Genomic DNA, 12,796 nt, shown 5'->3' on the forward strand with positions numbered 1-12,796 from the left:
TTGGGCAACATTTTATCAAACATCTGTCTTCAAGTTCAAAGCGTCATTTCTCCCCCGGAGGCGCCGGCACACTTTCCCCCTCGATACAGCTTTCCATCTTCACCAGCGCTTTCAAATACTGCCGGTAATTGATGTTGGCCAGCGCCCGGCTGTACTGCTCCTGGGTCAGCCAGCCCGGTCTGGATTTCTTGATGTAATAGCGCATGTCACCGAACCACTGAACCAACAGGTAGCGGGGGACGTTAATCCCCGTCGCCATTCGGGTGTAGTCCTCCACGCCTGGATACTGGCAATTGGAGAAAGCCGCCTTCATCATCTCCAACTGGGTCCGCGTCTTTGTTTTGAAGCGGACCCGCTTGGGAAGTGTGCGTGTGTGTACCTCATGAGAACCCTGCTGCTGGGTCACGGTGGGTGACCCGTCCGCGACGAGGTTATTCTCACCAGGCGCCACAAAGCTCCTAGCAGGCCACTCTTGGCCAGGCGGCGATCTTTTGTCTGCTTTTGCCTTCTTCTTCTTCTTCTTCTTCTTTCTGGTGAAATGTGTGGTCTCCTCCTGGGTGTATATTTGACTCTCCCTCTCAGCTCCTTCACTTCTTATTTCTCCTCCCTCTGCTCTCTCCACAACATCTTGCTTCACTCTCTTCTTTCCCATCTTGTCCGTCGCCGTCGTCCTTTTGCGCTTCTTCTGAGCATTCCTTTTGTCTTCTTCTCCTTCTCTGTCCTTGTCTTTCTTCACTGGTTGCTCTGGCTTCACTTTGATGTCCGATCTCTCAGTCGCCCTCGCGTTTTCCCCCGTCATCCTTCCCTCGCTTGCACCCTGTTCCTCCCGAACCTCTCCTGCCTTCTTCTCACCGGGCTCTTCTACCTCTCTTTTGCAGTTCTTATTCTCTCCTCCATCCTCTTTTACCTTTGCCCGCTTTCTGTTCCGCGACTCTTCCTTTCCCCGACCTGTCATTACTTTCGACCGAACACTGGGGATGTCTTTGTAGTCCCAGCTGATGCCGTAGCGGAGCCTCTGGGCCATGAACCACACCTTCACCTGGTCCGGGTGCAGAGAGCAGCGCTGCGCCAAGGCAGTTGTCTGCGTCTGGGTCAGGTACGGAAACCGGCTGAAGGCCTCGTCCAGCTTGGCTGCAACATCCAGCTGCAGGTTGAACTCGTTTGAGGACACCCATATAAGCCTCTGGCTGTCAGAGACCAGGGGGAGACACAGCACACTGCTCTGGTTCAGACGGAAAGCCACCCGGGCAGCGTTCATTTCAGGAGCGTTGGGTGTCTCCTGTCTGAGATGGGGGAGTCCTTCACCAGCTTTTTGCCTCATCTTCCTCATCTGTTGGAGTGACCCCTGGAACTAGCAGACAAACAGAGAGTGTTGATAACCAAGGAAAATATGTATTCATTCATAAAATAAAACACAAAAACTGAAAAGTAATCATCTGAATGCACTTTCATATTTTTCTAGTATATACAGTATATATCCTGTATACTTTCAATGTACAACACATACAATATAACATGACATATACTGTGATAAAAGAGCCATGTTAGCCACATCTACTTCAACTAAACAGTATGTAAGGAAAAGAGCTGTTTAATAGAGGTGTTATTTACTGTCAGCTGACAGTCCATGCAGCAGCAGTACACAGACCCTTCATTCAAGTACAAGTTGCCTACTTTCAAAATATGACTTGAGAATGATACACATCATGAGCAAAATATAATTGAACCATCAAAAATAAAGTATTCATTCGTTTTAGTTGAATCTTTAATGCATCATATTTGTGTATTGTTACCAGAGTTAACAGTGATGGAAGAAGTTAATTAACTAAATCATTGACCCAATACCACGAACAGAATAACCACAACACGGGCGGTTAATTAGCTTTAATTTGGTTAAAAATTCATATTGAGGTAGCTGCCAAATTCGCGCTAAAGTCTGACGTTCAGTCATTTCTTTCCATGTTTGTGTAATTAATGTTCGCCTAACATGGAGAACCGAGTTTACAGTAACGTGCAGTCACGTTACATGTCATCGATTACGATGATTGATTGGGCTGCGGCCTGATTATCGGTTTGTTAGCATTAGCCGTAACGTTAGCTAGCCTGCTAGTTAGCCAGCCTGCTAGTTTGCTAGCCGGTACGTCACTGCTGCACGCGCAAAGGACTTGTTAGCCTGCTAGTAACGTTATGCTAACTGTTAATACAGTAAACTTAGCTACTTTTACGTAAGGTTTAATCATCAATGCGTTCCGTGGCAGTATCAAGAATACATTGATGTTATCATTAACTTTGAATAATGAATGGTTTTAGTTCCCAACGTACCTTTAAGAGCACAACAAAGTCTTGTGCAAGTTTGACAGATGTTTTTCTGCTGATCTGGTTTAGTCTATTAAAACCGCCCAGTGGATCCAGATAACGTTTCTCCACATCCTCTCAACTTGATTATATATGGTATAAATACACGTTAAATAATGCATGATGAAAGATATAGACTACTTATTCAAATATACACTTTGTATGAAGTTTATTTGGTACACCTGGCTGAAACGTTTGCAGTCTGGATGGAGACAACAAACCTTCTTCGAGGTTATGTTCATTTTTTGTTGAAAATATTTAACAGAGAGATGTTTTTCGAACTGAATGGTCATTTTGAAGGCTAGTTACCCTCTGTTTTCTACCTTAAATACCAATGCACACCTTCTATTTTGGTTCAAGCTATGTGCAGCAGCTCAACATACTGGGCGAATGTGAATATAGATCAGCAGGTGTGGTGATTAGATAGATTGAAGGGCGATTATGAAAACGTGGTTTTGGAATATTTAGTAGCACTTATTTAATGTATTTTTATTTGAGACCAATCTAAAAATAACATGCTATGAACCTATCCCACGGGTGTGTGCGCTCCAGTGTTGTGGTTGTTTCGCCGAACTGACCGAGACGTTTTTGTTGTTTTTAACCTGACAGCTCCGTACGTCACAGAGGTGTTTTATGAACTTCTGTAATGGATAGCCATGTTGTGGTCTATTAGCCATAGACCACATTACTACATCTCTGTTTACACATTATTAATCATATTCATTTCAATGCCTACCAATCACTACCAGAATTAGATTTTGTTTCTTTGTCTCATTTGGTGAATATAAATGTAATTAATTAGTGCTAAGCTGCAATAAAAATGAATATTTTGTGCTGTCATTGCAAATTTAAAACACATGCGAAACAAGTTTAAAGACAGATTTTTCAACATAAATAGAGCAAATCTGAAGCTACAAATGTTATTAAATATAAATCAAGAACATGTAAAATAAAATGTACGTGATGAATCAATTGTAAAATGTTGTGCTAGATTATAATAGGTTTATCAATCCTAATCTTTACACCAGAGTTACACCAACATGTTTTGGCAAGTTATATAATATATTCCCACTCCCATGAGTGTTTGCTCATTTCTAATGTGTGAAATGAAACGTATCTAACCTAACCAGTCCAAACAACATGGCTCCACCCCCTGAAGTTTCGTTTTCGCAGAATCGAAACCGATGTGCAGTGCTCTCTGTGGCAGAGCATTCAGACCAGAGACTGAGAGACCAGAGACGGGTGAACTACTAAATTCAGCAAAATCTTACTTCATTGGCAGAAACAGACTCAATCAAAGAGCAACAAGCAGGATCCTAAGGACAACACTGAATGATATTCAAGAAAATCAGGACTTCCTGCTTTTGTAAACATGTCTGAAAATCTACAAAAAGACCCACAAGTTATCCTGTGTGACATGTGCATAGAGGAGGACAGGAAACCGGCACGGAAGACCTGCATGAAATGTGAGATCTCCATGTGCGTCCAGCACCTCCAGGCCCACCTGACCACTCCTGTGTTACTACAAACCCACCCTCTGACTGAGCCTATGGCTTTATGTGGGACCACTAAATGCCCCCAACATGGCAAACTGCTGGAGTACTACTGCTTGGATGACATGACCTGTGTGTGTGTTTCCTGCGCCATTGAAGACCAGCACCGCTTGCACAACATGAAGACCTTCTCCACAGCCCACAAAGAGCTCGCGGAGAAGCTCGTCGCCGAGCAGCAGGCCATGCTGGTGAAAACCGACGACGAGAACGTGAGTCTGGAAAAGTGGGAGAAGAGCGAAAGAGAGAAGCTGGGTTGCTCCAGCGTGCGTCTCATTGAGGCTGTCACAAGCCTGCAAGACATTGCCCTGACCACTGTCCAGAGCTCAGTGTCTGCCCGCATGGTGTCGATCAAAACCAGCAAGAGCAGCATGCAGGCAGCACAGAAGGAGAAGGACACCTTCAGATTCCTGCAGATGTATTCCCAGGTGCATCAGGATGTGGAGAAGGCCAAGGCTGTGGATCTGAGAAAAGGGTTGGAGCCCGGCAGAGAGCGGGACAAACTGCTTCAGGAGCTGAGAGAGAACGGTGAAAAAATGGTAAAGCAAGCGGGCCTCTTCTGTGGATCTCTGTTGTCTCTGGTTGACCCAGAGAACCACCAGAAGCTCACTGCTGCTAGTTCAGACCTGATCTTTGACCCACAGACTTTCGGCCCTGGCATGTCAATGTCCAAAGACAAAAGGAAGGTTTTCTACAGTGGTGAGCAGAGGCAATGTTCTGCCACTCTTCTGATCCGTAGTATCCAGACAGCTCCTAACTTTCAGAGGTGGACGGTCAGTCTCTCCCGAGACTCTGACTGGACCGTCGGTTTATGTGACAAACAGCCTACAAAGAACTTGAAGGACGGACATGTCTTTGGTCTGTGCTGCCAAGGTAACCAGCTCAGCTCTCTCACGGCAGAGTATGACGAGTGTGCTGATGCATCTGTCGGTCCACAAAATGTTTTTGGGCTGCAGGGTTATGTCATGACCACACCAGAGAAACGATGCAGGGTTTCCTCTGCGTTAATCACACATCAGGGCAAAAACGGAGATGAGGCCGTACCACGACCTGAAGTGGTGGAGGTGTTTTGGAACTTTGGGTCTTCTTTGCTGTCCTTCTTCAGCAGAACCGGACAGTACCAGAGGGAAGAAATAATCACAATTAAGATGAGCCTCAACAACTGGGACCTGGCCCCCTTTGTTCAACTAGGAGAGGAAAATACCCAAATGATCCCCCAGCAGCATTGGCAGTGCCTCTGTGGAAAGAGTTACGTCAAGAGAAACACAGAATACACTGATGGATGGCGCTCCTACTCTTTCCTGGATAAATGTTCCTGTGGAGCAAGTATTGGTGACATATCCACCACAGAGGTGGTTTGTGAACTTCAGTAATGGATGGGACACTGTTGATCATTGCTAATCATAATAGAAATCTAAGAAGTGCATCGCTCCAAATATCTACAGTGATAACGTCTCTTTGGACGAGTATAAATCTCATTGTTGTTAAGCTTCTGTTGAATCTATAAATAGTGCTTCTAGTGCAGATATCAGTAAAAAGCCAATGCTGGGATTCTTAGTGTACAATATAATCATCATACAATTAAAGCAAATGTAACGTCTTCATCTGTCTTGTTTGTTGTGATGTTAATTAATTCTGTCCGCCAGCTTAATGTGTTTGTCTCCATCTACTGGTGGTGACACATCATCGCTCTCACATAGTAGTTATATCACAGCGTAAGGTCAGAGTTTGTAAATCAATAATAAAAAATCCGTAAAATCGTAAGACGTGGAATGTTTTTATTGACCGTTTTAAAACAGGTGAATTTAAAAACCGTAACAAAATGAAATGCAGATTATGCAAGAACAGCTTGAGGTGGAGTAACTACAGACACGGTGTGAAGTGAGACCAATACTTTAACACCTCTGAGGAACGACCACTTCATTTAAAGGAATGCAGTGAACCATAAATTAATTTAAATGCACACATTAAGACCACACAAACGTTTGGTCCTGAACAGGAGCAGCTGGAACCAGAGAGGAGAAGAATCTGCATACATCTTTATGTTGAATAACACCTCTGTGAGGGCTTCAGCACTTCATTGCTATGTGCTCTAGTGCTGCACTCATTCAGCGTGTACTGTGGTCCAGGTATGAATCTCTCAAAATCTAACTCGCCTACTATTTAAAATAAAAATGTAACCTATGTGTGACACTGTAGTTCCATAACATATCGATGAAACAATGACAAAAACTAAATATTAGACTCTCAAATCTCAAAAAATAAAAAGTGCAAAATTTAAAGCGTGGTGGAATGATTCAATTTCTAAATACATTAATTTTCAATTGAATTATTTGCTATACTTGTGTATGTGTGTGAGACAATGGCTTGCAGTATGATCTCGGCACAGGGCATAAACACATGTTGTGGATCCTTTTGATACACAGCTGCAGATTTGCATATATGTTAAAAAAAAGAAAGAAAAAAGATCAACTTAGCATTGGAATGATGAGAGAGCAGACATGCGAAGAGCTGGAGACGTACTGCCATACATACAAAATGTAACATCAGAGTCTAATGTGTTTATGTCAACCCAATAAAATGAAAATGCATTAGCTTTAACTACTAATAAGCCTAGTAAAAACACTTTTAAGTATTAATATTCATGTCTGTTCACACATGCTCAATGCACAAACAGCATCCGGGAGTCAGACAGGCAGCGTTGCAGACTTATTATGGTTCCACTTGAAAGGAGCGTCGAGCTGCACGTTCAGCTGTCGTTGCCGAAGACGGTGTTGAGCTGCTGGGTGACCCTGATGAAGGTGGTCCTGCGGCTCAGCTCCTTCAGTTTGCCCGCCCCAACGTAGGTGCAGGAGGAGCGGACCCCGCCCAGGACGTCTCGTATCGTCACCTCCACCGGGCCTTTGTACGGGACTTCGACGGTCTTCCCCTCCGACGCTCTGCAGGCGAGAAACACACTGGGGTCGTCCTCAGAGACAGTGTCCACTACGCACACCCCAATCACCCACAAACACATCAGAAAGAAACGTTTTTACACGACAATAACTGTGGGGCTCTGACCTGTACTCAGCCACGCCCCCTGCATGTTTCTGCATCGCCGTGTCGGAGCTCATGCCGTAGAACAGCTTGTATTTCTTGCCATTTTTCTCAATAACCTCTCCCCCGCTTTCCGAGTGGCCGGCCAGCATACCGCCCAGCATCACGAAGTCCGCACCGGCACCGAAAGCCTTCGAGACGTCTCCCGGGCAAGTGCATCCCCCGTCCTGTGTGAAAGAGGAGACACGGCGAAACGGAACACAATGTGATAGAGTCACTCTGTTTATCGCGGCCAAAGATAAGGCTGCACTTTCTCAGGGTGAAATGCGTGTCGACCGAACCACACCGGCTGTGGGGAAAGAAGAGATGAATGAGCAACAGTCTCTATCATGAGGGAACAGTTCTCGCTCGCCTCGAGTTAGATGAGATGATCAAGTAAGCCAATGAGCTTATTTCCCAAAAACGATCACATTATTTCTACACAAATCACTGGATGATCAGAGGAGAGAGTCACTCACAGAGATGATGTGGCCCCCCAGGCCATGGGCAGCATCGGCACACTCGATCACAGCGCTGAGCTGGGGGTACCCCACCCCGGTCTTCTTGCGGGTGGTACACACAGAGCCTGTAGAGGAAGACACAGGGGCAAGAGATGACTCCCTCTTGTTTCTTTCTCCTTTTAAATACAGGAAACTGAATCTATTTGATCTGTATGTGCCAGATGAATAGGGGTGACCACATACACATATCCATCCAGGAAAGTTATTTTAAAGTTACTAAGAGAAACGTTTTGGCGCCCCCTGTGGACAAAAGCGGCAGTGTTTCCGAGCACCAGAGTCCCAGTTTAGAATCCTCTTATTGTACTCTATCAGAGGTCTGACATCTGCTCCGCTTCAGTCCTGGTTCTGGTTTTTCCCGTGTCCCCCTTTCCTAAAGCGGGCGCAGCATTGATTATGCTAATTAGCATCACTAATAAATTGAGACTGTTTCATAACCGGTTAAAAGATCCTCATAGTAACTTTAATATAACATAAATAGCATGCAGACATAGAAATATGTTTTTGCAGTTTCACCTGGTCCGATGCCGACTTTGATGATGTCAGCGCCAGCCAGGATCAGCTCCTCTACCATCTCTCCTGTCACCACGTTTCCTGCCTGAGCCGAATAAAAATCATCATAAAAGATAGTGTCAATGAACATCCATTCCCTTGTTTTAGCCCCACGCGCCGCAGTTTAAAGGCAACACATCTACTGACCATTATAGTGTGAGAGCGGAACTTCTCCCTGACGTCTTTGACAAAGTGAACGAAGTGTTCGGAGTAGCCGTTCGCCACGTCGACACAGATGTACTGCAGCTGTGGCACCGCCGCCAAGATGGCCGAAATCCGGTCAAAGTCGCCTTCGCCGGTCCCTGTGCTGACCGCTACATTCTGAGAGATGAACGGGAGAAGAGACACAGTGAAATACGACCATTAATAAACTTCCTGAAATAGAGGAACCATAATAACTAACACTTTGGAGCACCTTCAGGCAGTCAGGATTCTTTTTTGCAAACTCCACCCAGTCATCCACGGAGTAGTGTTTGTGAACCGTGGTGAAGAGAGTGAACTAGTGCAGGAGAAAAAGAAAAGGAAACGTTTGTACAAGAGATAAATAACATTGAAAAAAAAAAAGTCTAACCCCGTGTAGTGAGTGAGGCTCGTAATGCATGACTTACCTTGTGCAAAGCCAGGGCCATCTCAAAGGTCCCCACGGTGTCCATGTTTGCGGCGATGATGGGGATCCCCCTGTAGCTGCCCTTGGAGTTCCTGAAAGTGTAGCTCCTCATCAGGTCGACCTGGGAAAGACAGCAACAATGTGACATTAGCGTATGAAATACTTTTATAGATTCATTTGAGCAATGACTCACAATGGGTTACTACAGTCAGAGGGCAGCGGGAGCCTGCATTTTGTAGATGTCACAGCTTAAATCCTCTAACCAGAAGGTGAAATGTAAATAAGTATAAGTAAACTCTTCTCTATACCAAATGGACACATGTGCTCACTCAAATTACTTGAAACTAAAAGGTTCAGTTGGTGGAAACCTCTTCAGTCGGGTTTCATGTGGAGAAGAACCCTCAGCCGTGCCACCTTACCTCGCTCCTTGACTTGAGTGTGCTTCTCTTTGGACGGAGGAGCACATCCTTGAAGTCCAGCTTGATGTCATTCTCAATGCGGGGCATTTTGGAAACGGGGTGTGCAGGAAGAGTGACAACAAATCCAGTGTGAAATGGAGCACTTGAAATGGCCTTGAATCTGCGAAAGAGAGAGAGAGGGAGAGAGAGAGAGCGAGAGAGAGAGAGAGAGAGAGAGAGAGAGAGAGAGAGAGAGAGATCAGAGTTTAGTATGAATGCTTGACGCTGGGTCTTCTCCTCCCTTCACACACTCACACATGGGCTTCAAATGCCATTAACGACACCAAGCACGGTGATATGAACCCGTTAAAGATAAACATCATTCGAAAAGATATGGCAAAATTATCCAAAACTGTTATTACTACTTGGTAGAGAAGTAACTTTAACAAGGCTAGTTATTATGCTAGCTAACTAGCTAGTTACAGTTTGTTAGCGAGCTAGCAGATTGAAAATCCGTAAAAAGGCTGCTGACAGTGCTATTCGTTATGCTATGGCACTAAACGATGTCAAACTTCAAGGTTAGCGATGCTAAAAGTGTCAAGTGTCAATCAACTTGATGCACGTTAGCATTACAGACCGTTACCTACGCACAACTTATTTATTGGTCTACGAATGAGTTGTCTTTCAGATTTACGAAATAAAGTATTTACCTACGGTAAAGTCTGGCTGATTTAGTCCGTGCGGCTGGGTTTTCTCATCCACGGTGTGCGGGGGAAGGTTTTTGGGGGCGGACACCAACTGACAGCCCAGTTGTAGTTTTTAAACGGCTTTCGCTAGCAGGTGGTGCTCAGGAGAAAAACTACAAAACGCGAGGCTTGCTTTACGCCACGTCGCACTGGTGTCGCAAAGGGTTGTTAATTATCGCTATTCAGGAAATACATTTCGGGTTGAGTTGTGGACGCTAATGTAAGCTATTGTATGGCAAATGTTGTGCTTCTTCGACGGCAAAATGAAGCGAAGTCTCAAACGGTCCGAAATCAACATGAAGCGGAACCGTTCACACACACGAGGGTGCGGAGGGATCCGCGGAGACACACAGGAAACAATCGTTACATTTTGGAAGGGAATGAATATCAAGTTTCCTCTCAGAAATCTCGTATTGTTATCATTATCGAACAATAAAGTTCCCGCTCCACTTCGTTTGATAAAGACAAGGCCGCAAAGATGCTGATTAAAGTGAAGGTGAGGCAAAGCGAGTGTTACATATTTTAATAGTTGTTCATACCGAGTTGTACCTGAAAATTGTTTTTTTGTTTTTAAATATCAGACACTCACAGGGAAAGAGATTGAGATTGACATCGAGCCCACAGACAAGGTAATATATAATCATCTTTTATTTCCCCTTATGTTCTGTATATGCTGATAATTACCCGTGTTATTCAGTGTGTGCTCGTGTTTTACATACGTTTCCATCCAGGTGGAGCGGATTAAAGAAAGGGTGGAGGAGAAAGAAGGGATCCCTCCGCAGCAGCAGAGGTTGATCTACAGTGGAAAACAGATGTAAGAATAAGATGCACTAATATCCACAGCACACTAAATCACGAAACTAACAGTGAAGTCATCCACAAGTGTTGTGTGTGTATCTAAAGCCTGATAAAGAGAGAGAGAGAGAGACAGACAGACAGACAGAGAGAGGGGGAGAGACAGACAGACAGACAGAGAGAGAGAGACAGAGGGAGAGAGAGAGATGGAGAGAGAGAGACAGACAGACAGACAGACAGACAGACAGAGAGAGAGAGAAACACACAGAGTGAGGAGAAGTAGAAAGAGAGAGATGGAGAGAGAGACAGACAGACAGAGGGACGGAGAGAGAGAATGAGAGCGGGAGAGGACAAGGAGAGAGAGAGAGAGAGAGAGAGAGAGAGACATAGAGACAGAGAGAGAGAGAGACATAGAGACACAGAGAGAGAGAGAGACAGAGACAGAGAGAGAGAGAGAGAGAGAGAGAGAGACATAGAGACACAGAGAGAGAGAGAGAGAGAGACACAGAGAGAGAGAGAGAGACATAGAGACACAGAGAGAGAGAGAGACATAGAGACACAGAGAGAGAGAGACATAGAGACACAGAGAGAGAGAGAGAGAGAGAGAGAGAGACATAGAGACACAGAGAGAGAGAGAGAGACATAGAGACACAGAGAGAGAGACATAGAGACACAGAGAGAGAGAGAGAGAGAGAGAGAGACATAGAGACACAGAGAGAGAGAGAGACATAGAGACACAGAGAGAGAGAGAGAGAGAGAGAGAGACAGACTTTAGTTTTAATAATGTTTGTTTCAGACCACAGCATCACGTCTTTATTTAGAAACTACGTATTCAGGACCCGTTATTAAAGATTCACATCTTTGTTTGGACGTTTTTTCTGCCCCCCCCCCCCCCCCCCTTTTGTCTCTACTCCCAGGAACGATGAGAAAACTGCAGCGGACTATAAAATCCAGGGAGGCTCTGTTCTCCATCTTGTCCTCGCCCTGCGAGGAGGACGGGGACTCCACTCTCCAAGCAGCCGACACTCCGAGACTGCGTTTGTAGCCGCCGCTTGAAATCACGCCTTGGCTTTTTTTTTTTTTTTTCCCCACGATGCCGACACCAAAGAGGACACAGCGAGGACGCACGGCAGTGTGTTGCGGAGTCACCTGGCGGCATCGTAGGCAAGAGACGGGGTTAGATCAGGTTCTACTGGTGTTGGCCGCAAACTGTAACGTTGGTGTGGCGAGACAACACGCAATTATACAAAGCTTTCGGCCAAAGATTCACAACCAAGAGCTAATTTGGCTGCCACAGAAACATGTATTCAAGTCATCCTGTGGCTCTTTCTGTCTATCTTCGGTCCAACTGATGAGATAATTGTAGCGTAAAGACACACGTCAGGGAGACCCGTCCTTGGATTACAGTCTTTGCATTCAGAGTGTGACACAAACTAACTACTTTTTCTGTTTCATCCATGTTTTAACCACTAGGTATTATCATCCGAGGCCACAGTGTGTATCTGCATATTCAAAGCGCTTTTCTCTCGTGAAGCACCCGTGTAGCTTAGCTAGATTTGTGAGGGATGGACAACGGTGGAAAAGTTTGACGTTTAACAAATACATTCATGAGGGAAGGAAAAACCTCCCACCACTGATTCCTAACCATTTAGCACAGAGTTTGCTTTACACCTGCTTCATAAATACATTGTGTGCACATAATGGGGTGAAATGGACTGATGCTGTGGATTAGTTTGTCTGTACAATAAACTTACGTTTATGCTTAAAATGTCTCAGTTTCATTTCACAATTCGGTGTTCTTCATAAATTCTTTTACATTTTTCCAAACAGTACAAAGAAGAGGTGAACATTCTAGTATTTGTTTTTATTCTGGTCACACACTCGCCACCAATATGTACATTTACATTTTTTTTTTTTTACACAAAAAGAGACTTAAGTTTGAGAGACATTTCAGTCAAAAATGATTTAGAAATAACATTCTTACCAGGCAGTGTATTGCAATGCGATGATGTATTGCTTAGATTATCAGTGTGACTGTCAACAACATAGAGAACTTCATAGTTCTACCATATTGAAGGCCTGTTTCGCAGCTTGTTCAACACAATCAGCACTGTTAAACCGTCCGTAGAGTTTAAGCAGTAAACGAGATGGTGAAGCTCTGAGTCTGCACGGATTACATCGCCGTATCACATGAAGTTGC

The 12,796-nt window shown here is 44.7% G+C and overlaps 4 protein-coding genes across 5 annotated transcripts; 2 read left to right on the plus strand and 2 right to left on the minus strand.

The window, feature by feature from the left end:
- Positions 1-43: 43 nt before the first annotated feature.
- Positions 44-2,418, minus strand: homezb (homeobox and leucine zipper encoding b). Its single transcript, XM_068728139.1, has 2 exons — positions 2,323-2,418; positions 44-1,351 (listed from the first exon to the last, which is right to left on the minus strand). The coding sequence occupies exon 2, from the start codon at positions 1,328-1,330 to the stop codon at positions 44-46; it is 1,287 nt and encodes a 428-aa protein (XP_068584240.1). The 5' UTR covers positions 1,331-1,351; positions 2,323-2,418.
- A 1,152-nt stretch (positions 2,419-3,570) lies between these two features.
- si:dkey-183c6.9 (tripartite motif-containing protein 16) lies at positions 3,571-5,507 on the plus strand. Its single transcript, XM_068728163.1, has one exon. The coding sequence runs from the start codon at positions 3,728-3,730 to the stop codon at positions 5,276-5,278; it is 1,551 nt and encodes a 516-aa protein (XP_068584264.1). The 5' UTR covers positions 3,571-3,727; the 3' UTR covers positions 5,279-5,507.
- Positions 5,508-5,669: 162 nt separating this feature from the next.
- On the minus strand, positions 5,670-9,850 carry gmpr2 (guanosine monophosphate reductase 2). Of its 2 annotated transcripts, none has more exons than XM_068728164.1 (9): positions 9,766-9,850; positions 9,077-9,236; positions 8,659-8,778; positions 8,466-8,549; positions 8,198-8,371; positions 8,015-8,096; positions 7,460-7,566; positions 6,966-7,168; positions 5,670-6,844 (listed from the first exon to the last, which is right to left on the minus strand). In XM_068728164.1, the coding sequence occupies exons 2-9, from the start codon at positions 9,161-9,163 to the stop codon at positions 6,655-6,657; spliced, it is 1,047 nt and encodes a 348-aa protein (XP_068584265.1). In that variant the 5' UTR covers positions 9,164-9,236; positions 9,766-9,850; the 3' UTR covers positions 5,670-6,654. The 2 variants fall into 2 exon arrangements, with proteins under 2 accessions (XP_068584265.1, XP_068584266.1); XM_068728165.1 differs by having other exon boundaries at positions 9,770-9,848.
- Positions 9,851-9,997: 147 nt separating this feature from the next.
- On the plus strand, positions 9,998-12,364 carry nedd8 (NEDD8 ubiquitin like modifier). The gene is made up of 4 exons (XM_068728115.1): positions 9,998-10,297; positions 10,383-10,430; positions 10,533-10,615; positions 11,514-12,364. Exons 1-4 carry the CDS (start codon positions 10,280-10,282, stop codon positions 11,650-11,652), a joined length of 288 nt encoding a protein of 95 aa, XP_068584216.1. The 5' UTR covers positions 9,998-10,279; the 3' UTR covers positions 11,653-12,364.
- The last annotated feature ends 432 nt before the right edge of the window (positions 12,365-12,796 follow it).

This window comes from Cebidichthys violaceus, unplaced genomic scaffold (assembly GCF_023349555.1).
Source record: "Cebidichthys violaceus isolate CVI_PGR_0920_01 unplaced genomic scaffold, fCebVio1.0.p SCAF_41, whole genome shotgun sequence".
NCBI classification, from domain to species: Eukaryota; Metazoa; Chordata; class Actinopteri; order Perciformes; family Stichaeidae; genus Cebidichthys; species Cebidichthys violaceus.

Bases quoted from the DNA above. Each gene is read 5' to 3' on its own strand.
- homezb (XM_068728139.1), bottom strand. From the start codon at position 1,330: ATGAGGAAGATGAGGCAAAAAGCTGGTGAAGGACTCCCCCATCTCAGA.
- si:dkey-183c6.9 (XM_068728163.1), top strand. From the start codon at position 3,728: ATGTCTGAAAATCTACAAAAAGACCCACAAGTTATCCTGTGTGACATG.
- gmpr2 (XM_068728164.1), bottom strand. From the start codon at position 9,163: ATGCCCCGCATTGAGAATGACATCAAGCTGGACTTCAAGGATGTGCTC. The intron at 7,567-8,014 runs GTGAAACTGCAA...CTTCCTCTACAG, and splicing joins CAAAGTCGGCATCGGACCAG to GCTCTGTGTGTACCACCCGC. The intron at 7,169-7,459 runs GTGAGTGACTCT...TCTTTCACACAG, and splicing joins TGGGGGGCCACATCATCTCT to GACGGGGGATGCACTTGCCC.
- nedd8 (XM_068728115.1), top strand. The intron at 10,431-10,532 runs GTAATATATAAT...GTTTCCATCCAG, and splicing joins ACATCGAGCCCACAGACAAG to GTGGAGCGGATTAAAGAAAG. The intron at 10,616-11,513 runs GTAAGAATAAGA...CTCTACTCCCAG, and splicing joins ATCTACAGTGGAAAACAGAT to GAACGATGAGAAAACTGCAG.